General features: G+C 39.0%; 1 protein-coding gene across 1 annotated transcript in view; it reads left to right on the top strand.

The window, feature by feature from the left end:
• The window catches only part of MTA3 (metastasis associated 1 family member 3), a gene marked incomplete at its 3' end in the record, with an annotated part of 142,391 nt that overhangs the window by 103,304 nt on the left and 20,873 nt on the right, over positions 1–18,214 (top strand). Inside the window, exons 16-17 of the mRNA XM_082480794.1 lie at positions 1,761–1,907; positions 13,167–13,198. Coding sequence (XP_082336920.1) covers positions 1,761–1,907; positions 13,167–13,198 — 179 coding nt within the window. The remainder of the gene's footprint in view (positions 1–1,760; positions 1,908–13,166; positions 13,199–18,214) is intronic.

The following is an 18,214-nucleotide window of genomic DNA, read 5'->3' on the forward strand; positions in this document are numbered from 1 at the left end:
GCCATGAAATCTGCTGGGAGCTTGGTGTTCCTAAACTCTCGTCTTCCTAAACTCTCTTCCTAAACTGGTGTTGCTGAACTGCAGCCCGCACAGGCTGGCCATGGCAGCGTGAGGCCGGGCAGGCCAGCGCTTGGATATCGGATTTCCTTGGCATTTGTGAAAGAGGGAAAAACCTGCTATCATAGTGGACTTTGATCTGGTGCAACGGTTTCTGTTTCTCCTGCGTGATAGCTGGGAATAGCAGGGGCTGGAGGGCCGCCTCCTTGGATACCTGGCCTCACTTTAGAATTTGCGTATTCCAAGCTTCTACACTTTATTTTATTAAAAAACAAAAAAACTCAAAACCCACAAACAAAGAAACAAACAAGCAAAAAAACCCCAACAACAACAACAAAAAAAAACAAACCAGAAAGGAGCATTTTCACTTCAGGGGGTGCAAGATGAATTTTTTTTCATCTTTTCTTACTCCCCTTGGCTAGCTGACTCCCGATCCATCTCCCAGCCCCTCTGCCCTCACATTCTCAGCCCAGAGGTCTCTCCTGCTCCGTGGGGCAGTCGGGTGCCCAGCCGTAATCGGGCTGCAAGCACCTCGCCACCCGTGCGGTGCCGGCAGCTGGTGCCAGAGGGTTGGGGACAGGGTCCTGCCCTTGGGCGGTATGACTTCTCTCACAAATTTGGGTCTGCCCGAGGACATACGCAGTGGTGGGTTTTTGAACTCAAATGTGTGATGAGAATAAGGTTAATGGGTTCAGCCAATTCCTGGGTGAAGGACAAGTGGACTCTACTGAGGCTTCCTTTTGCCACTTCTCTCTGGCAGATAACTGAGAAATTTCTTAGAATTGTAGCATGGTTTAGGTTGGAAAGGACCTTAAATATCCTCTAGAGCCAACACCCTGCCTTGGGCGGGGGCACCTCCCATTAGACTTGGTTGCTCAAAGTCCCATCCAACCTGGCCTTGAACGCTTCCAGGGAACATTTCCATACAACTGTATCAGCTTTTGGCAAACCCGGCAGCTGCCACCCTGAAGTGTGCTGGCCAGATGGGTGTCACTGCCTCCTACCCACCTTTCCTCCTCGACCTAATCCTGTTCCGTGAGCCGCATTATATACTCTGAGATGTTTTAAGATCCCCAGTGATGACTCTGCGTAGGAATCCGGCGGTACCTGGGGAACACAATGCAGTCTTAATGATTTTTGTGTTCCTGCCGCAGTTTTGGGGTAGTTTTAGCTTCAGAGCCCTGCTGTGGCTGACTCCCTGACTTCTCACACCTGGTGACTTTGTGTTTGGGAAGATTCCTCAAAACTTGTTCATGTTACAGAAAATACTGAGTAGCTTGAGGTATTGAGGTGACTTCAATGAAGTAAAATGCTTTCATTTGCTTGCTTAAAAACCTGTAGGTGTGTAGCTCCGATACAAACCTCAAAATGGTAGGAAAATGTAACCGCAGACCTGTTTCAGATTGATTTGTATTATCTCTTCAATCTCTGAAATCGTTACACAGCTGCACCATAGTATCGAACTCTGGCAACCTAAAGTGAAATAGATTTTTCTTACTTGGAAGAACTGTAGGTATGAAGATTCGTGTTTGAATTGTTATTCAAGGTCTTGCAAACACACTCATGCTGAAGAAGGTTCCTTTCCTTTGTTGAGAAATGTAAATGTAAATTTATGTTGAACAGGCTATTTTTATTCGGTTATTTTTGAAACCAAGTATGTATGATCTCTCTCTCTCTCTCTCTCTCTCTCTCATCTCAAACAGAGATTCATCCTGCAGTGAAACCCAATGTCATCAGGTCAACACCAAGCCTTCAAAGTCCGAGTGCAAAACGGCTGCTTGCACCTTCCACTCACTCTTCACTAAGTATTTTGGGAAAAAGAAACTACAGCCACCATAATGGTCTTGATGGTATGTGAAGGAATAGAAAAGAAATATTCTTTAAGTCTCTGAATTGCAAAACTTTCAGTGGACCTGAGATGACATTAAAAAAGTGGGGGTACAGACTGAGAGAAATGTAAGATATGGATAGCGTATTTATGGCATTGATTCTTAATGCAGTGAATGGTGGTGCTTATTCATTGAACATGGATGTATTAATGCCATCTCTTCCAAAAACTACTTTTACCATTTTTCTTACTGATCTTGATATAAAAGGACAAGAAAAGAATAAAACAAATTTGGTGAAGGCAGAGATGCAGCAAATGCTTTATTTCAGTTTATGCCATTGCCTTTTTATTTGAAGAAATATTTTGCAGTGATGCGCAAGGCCTTTTGAATTGCTCTGTGTCAAATTACTTGACAGGTAGCTAAACTGCTAAATCCCGGACCTGCTAGTTTACAGCCAATCGCTTCGCTGGTAGGTGAATTCTAAACGCAGCTTAGCCTGGATTCTCAACACCGTGATGGGTAACAGAGGGGAAATACCATTTGGCATCTTGCATCCCAAGACCGGTGTCACAGAGTCAGTTAAAACAAGAAGTAGTCCTGGCAGCAAGGACTGGTGGAAGGCAGGAGCTCCTTAGAAAGAGGCTGTCCCTGCATTTATACCACTTGCAGGGGAGGAAGCAAAAGGAGGGTCACAGTTGTACAGGAGAGGCTTTTCCTGTACACTGTGCAGGGCCCGAGGTCATCTTTTAAGCCTGGTGTATCCAAACGCTTCATTACAGCGCGGTGCAAATGGAGAGCAGCTATGAAGCTGATAAAAAAAAAATATGGAAATTTGTGGGTAAGGCTAACTTTTCTCAAATAATCTTTTTTTTTTTTTTATTCCGAAAAGTGATTGTTTATTACTCTCTTTTTAATTAGTATTACCAAAAAGAAAGAGTTTTCAGCTGGAACTGTGAACAGTTTCACCTCATGTCCCAAGAAGAGGAGAATCCAGCAGGGTATTTGTTTGCACTGAGAAGAAATGCATGCATTCCCTGAACTCTCTCGTTGTGAGATGTAACTTCTGTAAGCCATTATCTTATTTGTTCTGTAGTTGAATATGGTTGTTGAGATCAGAAATCTGAACGAGGTTAGGCTTTGAAATAGACCGTTTGGGACATGATCCGCACAAAAGAGGTGACAGTCTGTTTTTGTGCTTTACAGAACAGGTCGAGGTAGAAATGAGAGGGGCTCTTTTTACACAAGCTAATAGGAATAATATTCCAAATACAGGAAGGAAAACTTGATCTATTATCCATCATCTTCCCATAATGATCATGCTTTTCTGTCATTGCCAGTGCTCTTTGTATCTTGCGGTGAAGATATCTACTGGACGTTTAACAATACCTAGATGGAAATCACTACGTACTTTGACAAAAAGTGGTTATTTAGTGTATAGAGAAGAGAGGATCACTTGGAGGTCTGCTCAGTGTGCAAACAGCCATTACACAGTAGGCAGATGACGTGTGGCAACACAAGCTATTTGGTGGACCAAGATGGCAACCATGTGACTTGTACTTGGATCAAAAGACGATGCCATCAATAGGCATAGCCATAAATGCTGAATTTTCGCTGCGAACTTTGAGTGTGAAGTTCTGCAGTGATGCTCTGGTAGCTCCTGCACGGAACGCGAAAGCTGCTGTCCCCATCCCCTGATGCTGGCCATTATGCTGGGCTCGCCATATGAGCTTTAAGCAGGGAATGCCATTCACCTGGAAATAAAGATGATGTTATATTTCTGCTGCAGAGAAGGCTGTAGTAATAAATCCGAAGTAAACTTTATTTTGATGATGTCCCTATAAGGAGGTGTGCTTGGAAGTCTTTAAATTTTTTTCTTCTGCTTAGTACGGATGTTCTCTTCAAAGTAAAGAGGTTATAAAACCACTCATTAGCCACACTGATTAGTTTGTATCAAACAGGCAGCTAACTGTGTTAAGGCAATTAGCACAAAATAACATCTAATTTGAAAAATTGGTATTGAGAACTGTTTTGCTGTATTGCAACTATAGTGCTTTAGGAGATAATTATTTCTGCTTATCTATTTTCTGTGAAAACATAACTTACTGGAAAGCATATATCATAAATAACTGAAATCTCTATTTTGTTAGTGTAAAAATGGCTATTTTAGTATTTTAAAATGATGATTTCTGTTCTTATCCTGGCCCCTCTCTTTAATTAAAAGCCTGCAAAGCGTAAATGACATGCGAAGGAAAACCAAACTCTCTAGAACAGTCAAACCAGTAGTAATGATTCTCAACAGCACAGATCACAGAATCGCAGAATGGTCAGGGTTGGGAGGGACCTCTGGAGGTCATCTAGTCCAACCCCCCCGCCAGAGCAGGGTCACCTACAGCAGGTTGCACAGGACGGCGTCCAGGTGGGTTTTGAATGTCTCCAGAGTGGGAGACTCCACCACCTCTCTGGGCAGCCTGTGCCAGGTCCTCTGTTCCTTTTCACTTAAAAGCCCTTACCTTTCATTTTTGCCATTTAACCCCTTCTCTGGTTATTGGTAAATAACAAATATGTTTCGGGGGCTGCAATGTATCCAGCTTCTCTTCAGTACACGGCAAAAACTCAGTGACCAGATCAACTTGGAAACGGTGGTTTCTGTGTAATCGCACTGACGACGGTGTACTCTCTGTGTGATGAAAGGTTTTGCCAACCTCCAGAGTTTTTGCATTACTATAAATATACTAAAAAGCTTTTGTGGTTCCAAAATACTATGAATTGTTATTGGGTTTATTGCATCGCATCAATTAACAGTATCCAGAAAGCCAACTGTGGAGACAACGATATGTTCTGTCTTTCAGTGCCCGCTTTGATGAAACGAGCAAACAAAAATGAGCGCAGTGGGCTTATATTAAGTCTTATCTCTTGCTGTTTTCATAATCTTAACCTTATTGATGTAGAAATGTCTGCATGGTTAGGTTTGCTTTTTTTTAACAGTATTAGAAATTTGTTGTAAAGCAGCCATATAAATATGTTTACTTAAGATATACAATAATTTACAGCATTCAAGGAAATGTCACTTACACTTGTGTAAATATGTATTTAGATTGGCATATTTAAAGTCAGCCTTACCGCCTAGATTGAGTTGAGTGCCGTATTGGGACAGAATTTGTTATTAACAAAATAATAATTATTGGCTCAGAAATAAAGCAGTGTAATATGGAAATGGCACTTCTTTATGCCTGTATTGGGGGAGATGATGAGAAACACCATTAGTGTTGGGTTACATGCTTTTAAGAGTAATAAATAAGCACGATTAGCATTTCTTAGCGAAGTCTCATATTGATTTGAGTCTTGGTTGTGGCCAATGCAGCACATTTCCGTTTAATTTTTCCACAGCTGCACCTCCAGCAAGAGTCCGGTGCCACTGATAGGGATGAGGGAGTCTGTAATTTCTGACTACTATTGCTCAGTCTTTGTCAAGAATGCTGAGGGAGCACATTTATCTCTTCATAAGTGGTGGGGTTTGTGCCCTGATATCTTGCTATGAAGTGCTCTGGGTGTCAGTCAGTGTAGTTGTATGCAGGAACCCATGTATAAGGCGTAGACCTAAATAAAACTGGACTGCTTAAGCATTGCCTTTTGTAACTAGATAGAAGGAAATTTGTTTGCGTCCATTCTTGTAGAAGAAAGACTCTTTCTGGACGGTCTTAGAAAAGGGTTTTTCCTTTTATTTTCAAACAACAGTAAACCTCGCGTTCTGTAAGATGGAACGAAAAATGCCAGAAAGCTTTTTTCCATCCTGGAAAAAAGCACGGTACTTTGGGGAGTTTTCGTGCAATATGCGTGCTGGTGCTTTCTACTATGCCGAGATGCAGAATTTCCACTGCTGCTAAAAATAGTCAACGCAAGGTATTTAAATGCTTCTCAGCAGTGAGGACAGTGTTCAGAAGATGTTGCAGAACATTTACGTGTATCCAGTTTTATGACCGGAGTTGACGATGGGAAGATTTAGGTGTGACTGTAAAGTGCTTTGTAGGTATTTTGAATCTGATCTTTAAATTACAGTGTCTGAAATGATTTCAAGCAATTACTTTCACCCACAAGCTGCTTAACTGCGAGCGGCAGTAGTCGTTTCACGTCAGGCTATTGTTTTGGCAGGGTGAGTAATGGTAATTTTCCATATAATATTTGGAAAGATCAGGCGAAGGTATTTTACATAAGTATAATCTCTGTCAACTGGCAGGCACTTCCTTACTTTTATATGCATCAGAACCAGAACATCCACAGGATGCCCAAGATGTGAACGTCACTAATGAGGTACAGAAATCAGTCTGTGCCTGTTGATACCGTTTTCATGGGCAGAAATAGGAGAAGCGGTTGTTCGTAGCTGGAGAGACTTTAATCAACAGCCCTGATCCTCCCTCTCTCTTTCCCTTCCCAAACTTTTAATGCTGTATTTCAGGCTGAGTTGTCCCGATGCCGTCAAGAGGATTCTTTCAACAGTCGAGTTTCCGTTCCTGAATATACCCAAGCATGCAGCTGTGTCTAAGAATGAGACGGCAATTTTGGGGTCCGTTTTCCTAGGAACCCGCGCGTCTCTGGCACAGCAAGATGAGAAAGTGACATGAGCAATCGGCAAAGGGAGAAAGACCTCACAAAAACGTACCTTCTCTCTCAGATGCTGTTTTGGTCAATCCTTCTCTCTCTGCTTGCGACTGATAGTATTGGCGATGGAGGAGATGAGCAAGGAAGAAAGGCTTAGATTTCACTCCCGGTTTTCTGCGGGGAATTTGAGACTCTCCTTTGAGAAACACATGAAAATATGAGCCGCCTAACTGACAGGCAGGGAGTTTGCAGGTCTCCTGAAAGAGAGAAAACGATTCTAGTATGTGCTTCATCGTAATTAATTTACATAACCCTATGTGAAAGTATGTTAAAAGCAAGGAGTTTTCACTGTAGGATGGGATTTCTCAGCAGAGGCTCGTTTTTTTGTTGGGTTGTTTTGTTTTTTTTTTTCTCTTCTCACAGGTGTCTGATAGTGTTACACTGCTTTTTGGTGGAGATAGAGATGTTCTGCTGCGGTGGCAGCCTGTCGGCATGGAACGCATACCAAAAAACAGCTGGCGATCCACTACTTCAAAAAATAAAACTTTAAATTTCCTCTTGCATGTTAATAAATTATGTACCTACCTGCACTGTTACAAATGTCATTTTACATACCAGTGTTTTCCAACTGAAGGAGAAGAAATAGGACGTGATAAACAAGCCACTATGTGAATCCACTTTTGCCATTTATTCCGTGCTGAAACACAAAGGGGGATTAAAGTTGAGTTGCGTATACGCGCTTTTCCCAAAAGTGAGAAACGAAAGTTACGTATTGTTCCAAGGCCGGTTTTTCCTCTGATATTTGCTTTGGGCCTGTGCAGTCTAGCTTTAGTCCTCGGCGTAGCCAGCAAATGTTTTGAAATATTTGGCTACAGATGTCTTACTGAAACGCATGCACTCATATTAATGGAAATGTGAGCATGGAAAGTGGATCTCTCTGGAAAACTGGATGTTGTGTTTATGTCATTTACTGGAGAAGCACAGGACTATGAAAAGGGTGTTTATGAATCTTTATTATTTACCAACATATATTACTCAGAGCATCTATTTATGTCACGATATGGAATGCTTTATGGCAAGAACCTTGTCATGCGTAGTTCTATACAAAGTCATTAAAACCATCTCTGACCCTCAAGAGATTAACCCGACAGCCTTTTTACCTTTGGTTTTTGCAACTTGCACAAGAGCCGCTTTCGGTCTATTTTCACTGTCCAATTGAAAGCAATCATTTTAAATTTTTAGTAGAAAACTGAAATGCTCTACAGCTTGCATTTCTGTGGTCAGTATTATTCACTTGGTTTTGCAAAAGTGCAAATGATGATAACTGGAGATGATGAACTAATGACAACTTCTGGAGCCCAAATGATGTACCTGGAAATTGATGCAGACCTTAATTACCCCAGGGTGTTACTGCTGACATTGTCGATCATTTGTGGAAATAAGCTACTGCATCTCATGTTTGCACATCTCAAACCTTTTTTTTTTTTTCCTATTTAAATTTTTGAATTATAAAACAATGTTTTTCCTTCAATTTATTTACAATGAGTTGATGATTCCCCCTTCCCCACTTGGTCTTCATTCCTTCAACCCCAGTGATGCAAATGACATTGTGATTTAACATAAAAAATCATCAGCAAGGAGGAAAGTATTTAAATCTGTGTCATTTTTTGTCCAAAAAAAGAAAAAGAGAAATACCATTTTTTCCCCTGAATTTCTTAAAGTTGAGAAAATTATTTATTATCTTGCAGTGATAAATGTGCGGTCATCATTTGCCTACATTCAATTCACATTACAGTTATCTCCTGAGTATTTCAGGTTCTCTGATTACAGGTAAAAGAACAGTCTTCCATTCTGTGTCCAAAGACTGTTCAAACTGCGGAGTATTTTTCAGTGGGTGAAAGTAAACAGTGTGACTTTTCTAAGATGAATTTGGTTACCGGAGGACTTGGGAGGAGCCAAACCATTTCTGCAAACCCATGTTTCCTTGAATTTCTTCTGAGAAGGAACTGTTCCTAAGTATTAGCATAGCATAGCACTGTGTTACGGGTTTTTTAAATATAGACAGCGATTGCTTTTGTTTTGCAAAATCAAAATGCAATATCCATTCAACTGTAGTTCTCAGGCCTATTGTATCTTCTGAAATGTGAGTTATTTCCAAGGGTGAAAGTACACTAGAAATTGAATAGGGGATTTGTAGTGTTTTTTGTTTGTTTTTCTGTTTTTTTTTCTTTTATTTCCTTTCCTTCAAAAATGTATCTTTGGACTTACAAGGTTGCTTTGCATACTTTTGGTTCAGAAAAAAAAAAAACTAGAAGCGCAGTCATGTTTTGCTGTACCACTTTGAGTGTGCCAGACATCACTTTCATTTTGTTGTACTACGGAAACGAATACTTCTGAAAAGATTGTAGCATTTTATCTCTGTGTCCACCAGTGTAATACGTGCCTCAAACCAGGGTGCTCTAATAACAGCAGGGGTTAGAAAGAGCAAGGTACGTGGGATTGCAGATGAAGGAAAGGGTGCTTCATGGTGAACTGCCCCATTTTTGCTGTTGAATCGGTGTTTCTTTTTCTTTTTTATACACAGGTAATGGGTAGCCATGAAATTGCAGTAACACTGCCGTTTCTAATTAGCAGAATAAATCAGCTCTTAAACCAGCCAGCAGCAAGAACAACTCTATAATGAAGTTAGCATTCAAAACACAATGCGGATAACCAGAACCCCATTCCTGGAATCGCTACTTTCCACTAGTATTACTTTAAAGAATTAAAGTTGCAGAAGGAGAGTGCTGGCTGTTGGGTAACAGGATTAGCAGCGTATTACCTCGCGAATTACGTGTTCTGGATGCGAGATCTGGAGTTCATACTTAAAGTGCTTCTGTATATGATTACTGTCAAGTAGGTGGATTATTTTTTTGTAAGCTGTGATTGCAGAACAATAGCTCTTAACAATTTTATTACATAATGCAATAGGGAAGGCACCTTCAGAAAGTGCTTAGGCAGTGTAAGTGGAAAGATCCTGTGTCTGGGGAAAATGCTTTGTGATAATTTTGTCCAGTTTTGTGCTTTTGCTTTTCGTGTCTGTATATTGTTTCTCCGGTGTTTCATATTTATTCTCTTGCGAGACTAAGGGTCTTCCTCAAATTAAGTCAAATTCATTCTTCGTATGATTATAAGATATATATGTATATTACTATTTTTTTATTGAAGAAACACTTTTTAGAACTGAATAATTTCTATTTGAATTCAAATAAATGTGTTGTAGAAAGAGCATACGAGTATCTCGGGCAATTTCTGCTGTTGGTGCATCAGTTTCTCCACAAAAATAAACTTCTAAACATCTTGTCAATACCGACATTGCATTTACTGTAATTTACTTGCATCACATCACCAAAGCCCCTTGTTAGTGATGTTGTCGGACCATTTATGTTTAAAGTAGAGTAATCCCCTTCACTAGCACTTCATCAGCCATACGGAGGGAATCGTTCTGTATCTTGGAGTTTTCTGGTACTGAAGACATGCGCGTACAGATTATTGCCTTGCACAAAGTCATTTGCTATAACTCATTTATAAGCCAAGTGTTGACTGCAATTCCGAGCCCGGTTATTTAAATTCCCTAAGGCCTTCAAAAACTTGGCAGGTAAAACCCAAAATCCAAACTTTTGTCTTCCGTTCTGTTGAACGGCGAGATATTTGTGGTTTTTAAATAAGCTCTGTTGCCCTCAAGCTGCACTGGAGGTTGCACGGGTGCGCAGAGCTTTTGTAAACCGCACCTTTTGGAGTGCTGCACGACTGCCTTTTGAGTTGGAAGCAAAGGCTTTCTGCCTTAGTTGCCTTCCTGAAAAGCAGAGTTTTCCACAGAATTGGCTGGTGTGTGTTCGTGCGTAAACGTTGGTCAAAATCCTGCCAAATCAGGGCGTAATTATTTTCTGGAAGAAATCAGTGTGTCCTCAGTTCTAAAATCTGAATATTTGGGTATTGGAGTATGCAAGAGTTTAAATTGTGTGACAACGGCACCTCAATTGGTAGTCTTTGCTAAATCCTAGAATCTTTTGGCTACGTCTATCATTAAATAGTCCTTTCCATAGCTTTTTATTTATTCATATACTCAGGTCTTTCTAAAAGACGTTTGGCAAACTAGATGATATTTCACTAACTGCAGCAATTAAAGCTAAGAATAAGATATGCAAAAAAAAGAGAGAATGTTTATAATGTATAATGTAACACAGAGATTACTTTACAAATATAACAGATCTTTTTACACTTCCTCGCTTGGTTTTATTAATAGGTAATCAATATGGTAATATCCTGCAGTTAACAGCTGTTGGCATGGTATTAAGAGTGTCTGTGAAGTATTTTTCAAAAATACACTGTTTAACAGCCTCCAGGTACATTCAGCTGTTCCTCAGTTCCCTTTAGGGAGACATTCTCTCTTTCCCTCAGTTGTCTGGGGAACCGAGAGGGTGACCGAGTATTTTGGGACAATCATGGCTAAGCATAGTTTTTATAGATTGGGCATATAAAGCGATGCCAAAAGCATAACACCTCTGAGTAAGAGGGAAAGTTGTATTGCTGTCGTATCTGAGTATAAAAAGTGGGGATTTTTGTTTGTCCGCTTTGATCTTTTTGGGGGTGACGGGAAGTGCTGTCTCATGTATCTTCTCCATATTTCAAGAGAGAAGCAGCCCCATCCTTTTTGTTTACCCTGATAATTCTGCTTAAGTTGAGGATTCCTCAGGAAATGCAGTTGTCCTCTTGGAGATAGGTTGGTTGGTTTTTTGTCTGGGTAGTTGGGCTTATAAACGGAATGAGTCCTTCTCTCAAGAGTTATTCAGGTGGTTATACCCCCGTGAATGCGGTCGCTGGGTTTTCTCAGGAGCATTCAGGTCCTGAAATGTTATTTCACTTCAATCTCAAAAATATAAATAAACTTGTAGTAATCAAAATAAGTTTACTGTGAAGATAAAAATGGAACAGATTATAGAGTTCGTCACTCTACTGTGATCTTCTCTTACTTTATAACAGTGCCAAATATATTCAGGTATCAGGAAACGGTAGGCTGTCACAGTAATTAATTTTTATACTAATAGTTTAAAACTTACCTGGAGGACTGGTGACCGAAATGTATTTTTATATATGATAATTTTTATGAGGAAAAGGGGGCTGGGAGAGGAGGTCACAACTAAAATATCGGTTGCTTGAGGTAGGTTTTCACATTGCGGAACCTTTAGCAATGGGAAGTTATTGATACGTGTATTGATTTTATTGATTTATTTTAACAAGATTTGATTAAGGATGAAGACTTGTGAAAGCCTAAATGTAAACTAGGTACAGGAATTACTGCTGAATATCGGACTGAAGTTTCTAAATAGTTTGAGATGTTTAAAATGGCTTGTCTTTGTTTCTATCAGTGGTTGAACTATACCTTCAGACTGGTTAAGGTGACTCCTAAAATTGAAAGAGAAATACCAATTGGAGAGTGTAGTTACCATTTTTTCAGAAAGAGTATGCAGCTGTTCTTTCTCATGTCCTTTTAATCTCTTTAATGCTATTTTTAATGGTAACAAAACCCCTGGAGAATTCTTTGTGTAAGTGATGCCAGTTGGGACCCCATAGGAATCACAATTTGGAACTGGGGCAAGAATAACTAACCCATCGTAATTATCGTACGTTTATCTCACTTGCAGAATTGAGACTCTGCTGATCGAATTCATGCAGAATTGTGTACATTTTAGCCGGAACTGCGTGTAGTGTTGCTACATGTCTCTTCCTTGAGAACTCTGTGTACTATAGCTGATATGATGTCTTACCCAAATTTTTGAGCAAGCCTATAAGATTGCTAGTGGCATCACCTTGCATCTTACAGATCAGCAGCAAATTTTCTTGCAGTTTTTCTAACTGGTTTGGAGGATGTTTAGTTACTTAAGTTATACTGCTTCAAAAAAGAACATGGCTGTAATATGACAACTGTAGCATTTTAAAGCCAAAGAGGATGAGATTTCTGTCCTTGGGGTAAAAAGAAAAAGCAACCGTAATTTAATTTAAACAGCAGGATGAGGTCTGTGTTAGCTGTTGGCTGGTTGTGATTCCTCAGCGGTTTTATATAAATATAACAGTGAGTTCAGTTGACTGACTCTTGATTTAACATATAGGAGAGAATAATCAAGATTTCTGGGTGTTATACTTCTCAATATAGTTTGTCGATTTCAAACTGAGAACCCATGTTAAAATTCTCAGAAAATGTATCGTCTGGTTTTACGAAGCTTTTTTCAACTAGGAATAGTAATGGAATGATGCTGATACTATTTGTATTTTTTTCTGCAGAACTAATCATCCATGTTAAATGCCATATGTTAAAAGCAAAATGAAAAAAAAAAAAAACCAAACCCACTTCTTGAAACATGAATTATGAATTAGTTCCATTTTTATATTTTCTTGCAGAAGAGGATAATTAAGCAAAGAGAATGAGTGCGGTTAACAACATACTATAGTCTGTCCTATATTTTCAGGACCAGTGATGATTCTTATGCTCGTTTCATGAGAAATCTCTCCAGTCTCTGCATTTCTGATATGTTTGCCATTGTAGCTGAACAGTAGCATCTTAGCCTTCAGGGTGAGCATCAGAAAATGGGGCTTTTATGGATAAGGACAATACTGTTAATATGCTGTGGTTCTTTTGTTTTCCAGAATCATCCAGCCATACAACAAGAACAATAATGGTAAGTATAGAGAAGATTAAAGGTATCGATCTGTCTATAGATATGATTTTTTTCCTTTGAAAACAAAGTGGATACAGTAGTATCCTAAGCCATTGGCATGCTTTCTTCAAAAGTCCGGTAACACTGTAGAGATAAAACGAGTCAGACTGCCACTGCATTTCATGGGAAATCTTGGGGAACAGCTTAAGAAGTACGAGTGCTGTCAGTTTGAATACGTGAAAAATCCAGTTGCAGTTCTGTGTGTTATGTGTTTAAGGTTTGGGATTTTTTTTTTTTTGTTATGTCAAATTAATGTTTATAAAATCTCTTTGCATTCCGTGTGTATGACGTGTGTCCGAGCGCATTTAAAGTTTAAAACAATAGCTATTTCTTGCATCACGTTCCTGTGAGGCCGGTTTCTGACTTTACCTTGAGTTTGATAGTTTGGGTGCAGAAACAGAGAACTGTTCAAATGCACACATACATCTTCAAAAAAGAGATTAAAAACTTTTATGCATAAAAATGTCATGGATTTAGTTTCTGTCTTGGGTTTTATAGGGTGAGAAGTTTTAATAGTCTCTTTCTGTTTCAAGCTCTGAATAAAAGTCAGATAAAGACTGAACAAAAATTCACGGAAAGAAAACCTTTCTCTGTCTGGGAATGATTATGTCTATCCTATAGAAATGCCGAGGGAAGGCTATCCACTTTTGGAAAAAGACCAATTTTTGAGGCGAGTTTTGAAATTTTAGAATGAAACCCAACAAAAACCAATGTGAGCTTGTTTGTTTTCATTCCTACAGTTTTCAGGGTGTCACCAAGTTTATTACCTCTTCTGTATGTACAGCATTTGTGGGACATGTAAATTCCCACACAGAAACTTCATTCAACAGGGGACAAAGGGTAAATTGAGTTCATTGCCTTTGTCATCAATAGTCATTAATAATCCAGTGCAAATGGATAATAAATAGGTAAGGACTACAGATCACAAAATTTCAAAATAGTAGAGAGATGTCTGGAAGAAGCAATGTTTTCTACCAGATGTGTTATAATCCTTGTTTGTCGTGAATTCGGTTTAAATAGACACATTTCAAAATAAGATGCTCAGTTATTTAACTGTATTCCTCTGCTGTAAAATTTTGGAAGGGATTGAAAATTCTCTCAGTATTTCTTTCCAATTCTGCATTGGTGTCTGGAAAAGAGCTAAAGGTTAATGCTGAAGATGATGAAAACGTCACTCTTCATTTCCCTTTATTTTTTTTCTTAGTAATTTGGCGCTGAAGAGAACATATTTTGTCAGTCTCTTTTTCATTAATGTATCAATACAGCTCTAAAATCTGACCCAAAGAAATAGGGGGGGGGGGGGGGGGGGTTGCCTGTATAAATGTGAGCACACCAAAACATGCCCAAACTTTAAAGAGATGAGAGAAAGGTTTTTAAATAACTTGTGTTCTCGAGGTTCCTGTGTTGTGAACCTCTCCAGACCTCTCTGCTGACAACTCAGACCGCTCAGCCTAATGTTCTGCAGTCAGTGTGCAGTAATTGTCCATTGCACTTAAATAAATAAAAGTACAATTAGAAATAAGTATTCTGTTTAGTGTGAAAAGGTTATAACAATATGTCCACTCTTCTCTGCAATTAAAGCGTAACTGAATGTGTAATGGAAAATATCTTACTCTCCAATGAGTAGGTAGAATATGTCAGTAAAACCAGAAAATGTGCTATTCCTTGCATTAGAGGCAAGGTGAGATTATCTATTCAATAACAGACATAGTAAAGCAGTGCTACTGAGATCTGTTTTTTAGTGACTACTGCAATAAATAATTGCTCTGAAATAAAGTCCCCTTTTTCTGACTGATTATGGTTAATATTGTAACAGATAAGAAGTTAAAGCGTGATTTCTAGTCAATCAGAATGTGAGAGGTATAGCAGCAAATCTGTGTACTGCCTCAGATGGTTTGACGTAAAAAAGCTTTTGTCTTACCAAGGCGAAGTATTCGAACTCCTTTTAAATGGCATTTATAGGTAATGGAATAATGTAAGTAAGGCATTAAATCTGATCTTGTCTCTGAAAATTCAGATTTCTGTTAAAATCAAAGCCAATGAGAAATAGAGTGTACTTTGATAAAGAAAAAGTGCAGGTTTTCGGAGAACATTACAAGAATTCTGTATTTAAATACAGTGATGGCTCCCTATTTTTTGTTTCAGATTCGTTTGTAAAAATAAAAAACTAGAAAAAACTTTAACAGTCTGGGGAGGGAGGAGGGTATCTTCTGTGTTTAACTGTTTTCCTCTTATTCTGTGGATAGACACCTAGGTTAGTCTTTCATGACCAATTTACTGATTTCGATAAATAAATGTTTAATTAAAAATGATGCTTTCAAATACATGTTTTATTTAGCTTTTATGTAACTTCCATGAAATACAGAGGCTATAAACATTGTAGTATTTTATTTCCAAAGCATATGCTTTGGAAAGTCAACTGCTTTTGTTATTATTTTTTTTTATCCCCTCCCCCCCGACCCCCGCACAGAAAAGTCATTGTCTTGGATTTTCTGCATTACATCTATTTTAGGTGTTTTGTGAAAAGTCTGGTAGAAAATCAGGAGGTTCAAAAGTAATACTTCTGTTGACTATTTGCTAATTTCTTGTATATGATCTGTTGTTTGGAAATCTTTTTTTTTTTTTTTTTAATAGCCTTTGGGCTTCTTAAATGAAATTCTGCACCCAAAATGAATGTGTGCCTGCATGCTAGTATCAGTGTTTGCGACTCCACGCTGTGTGGAGACTGTGTTTTGTAATTTTTGCATTCATCTCAAATCTCTATGAATAAGTAAACTAAACTAGCACCAAAGCTTGATGCTTATTAGAAGAATAAAGTTAATGCTTTTGCAAGTGAGAACACTTCAGTTGTGGCAAAACAGAATGAATACCCGATTTAAACTAATTTAACATAACTCATTAAACATAATTCTACACTTGTTTTACACTATATCCTGTATAATTAGGTCAATGCAAAAGATACTGAACTAATTAATATGGATTATTATCATTCATCTGAGCATGCGTGATTTCTTCTAGTGATTTCTTTTCTCTGTATAGTGAGCTGCTTTTGCTATGTTTTATTTGATTTGATTTTTTGTTTAAAGATGCGACAAAAATTTTAAAAATTCTGATTTAAGGCAATGGGAATTTTTTTCCTTTTTGAAAGGATGGGGAAGAACATGAGAGATCATAAATTCAAGTCCGCTTAAACATTCTTTCAGCCACAGCATAAACATTCACCATTAGTTTTTACACTTACAATGTCTGTTGGTGCTATGTATTTATTTCACAACGGGATGGCTTTTCAGACGCTTTAGTGGTTCTCAATGAATAAATGCTCGGCCATTAATATCCCAGTACAAGTTGAGGAGCTTATAGACAGGAACCTTGACTGCAGTTTGGGATCTGAGTCCCGTTTCTGAATCTGTACAGGATTCCTCCCTTGACTGTCCAACGTGCATCTTAATACCCTTCTGCTTGAAATTCCTGTGGGAGCTAGTGAGGACAGGAGATTTACTCTCCATAATAAAGATGCTGTCTTAACTTGCCACCTTAATATAAGGTGTCTGTGGAGCCTTAGGAATAGTATCCAAACTTTGTTGGACTGGTAGGTGCCCCTACAGCACGCATCACGTGTATAGTGATGCCGTACAGCTAATTCCTGTTCCTCAGGCACAGCAAAGCCTTATGCCTGGTGCACCTGGTATTGAAAGATCTGTATTTACAGTTAAGCAACTGATTGGGTTAGTAACTGACTGAACGAGTGCTGCTGCTGCCAGAAGATTAAGCAGAGAGAAACACATTCTTATGTAGCTCCGTCATGAAAGGGACTGTTGCGTTCGTTGATCGTTGGAGGTGTCTCACTTGCTCACTGGGAAGTGAACATTTGTGTGTGCAAATGGGAAATTCACACCCCTGCAGCTCTCAAAAATTGAACCTGCGAGTGAAATACCTGAGAATGGTCCCCACAGAGAAATCTTTTAGCAGGGAACAGGTGAGGCTGTGAAGACGTTGTAGCAAGTGGTCTTCTCATAAACTCCTCCTTGTTGAAGACCTTGAAAAGTTTGGCTTTGGTCTCGGAGATCTCTGAGGACGAGTTCAGTCTGCAGCACGTAGGCCTCCTGTTTGGTGGGTGAAATTCTTCCCAGGTAGCTTTGTGATGCAAGAGATCTCAATGAACATAGCCAGATCGAGATGAGGAAAAGCTTGGGAGAAAGGTGTCACTCGGGAGGGAGGAGGATTTGTCCAAGATGAGGTTAGCAAACGTTGGGTAAAGCTCCTGCTGGTCAGGTGCTGCTGTGTGATCTGCCGCTGGTATGCGGACTCTTAATACCAGTGGCTCGGTTGCAAAATCACAGCACAGCTCATTAGTGATGTGCACAGCCAGAATCAAAATGCCAGATGCTAATTGCACACGGCAGTGTTATGATGAAATTACTGGAGCTCTCTGCATGCAGGGGCTTTGAAAGAACAGGGCTTCTGTGGTAGGACAGGTAGTGTTCTTGAGGCTTTCATAACCTTTCTAGCATAACTGTGTGCCAGAGGGGGAACATTTAAAATAATCATAGTTTTTTAAAAAAGCATTTAACAATTACTGTGTGTGAAAGTTCATTTTGCTCTTGGCGTTGATATGACAGTGACATTGAATGCTCATTTTTATACACAGTGATAAATATATTTTTTGAGAGGAACTAATGAACTGATTTTCTACTCAAGAACTTCAATTGTTTTGTTTAACTAGAAATTAAAGATAATATAGTACCTAGCACATACTCGAGCACAATGATCTTCTTTTCTCTTGTCCTTAAGTGAAATGTGATTAATTTTTTCAAATAGCTTGAAAGGACTGGGGGAGAAGGGAAATAAAAAAGAAAATTCTAACCAGTATGGTGCAGCAGAAATTAGATTATATTGTAACCCTTGTGCCATTTTCTCTAATGTTATCTCTTGCCTGGAATAAGAGTTAGGGTCTAATAAAAGCAGAAGTTCAGAATT

Source organism: Vanellus vanellus (genome assembly GCF_965231255.1).
Source record: "Vanellus vanellus genome assembly, chromosome: 3".
NCBI lineage: Eukaryota > Metazoa > Chordata > Aves > Charadriiformes > Charadriidae > Vanellus > Vanellus vanellus.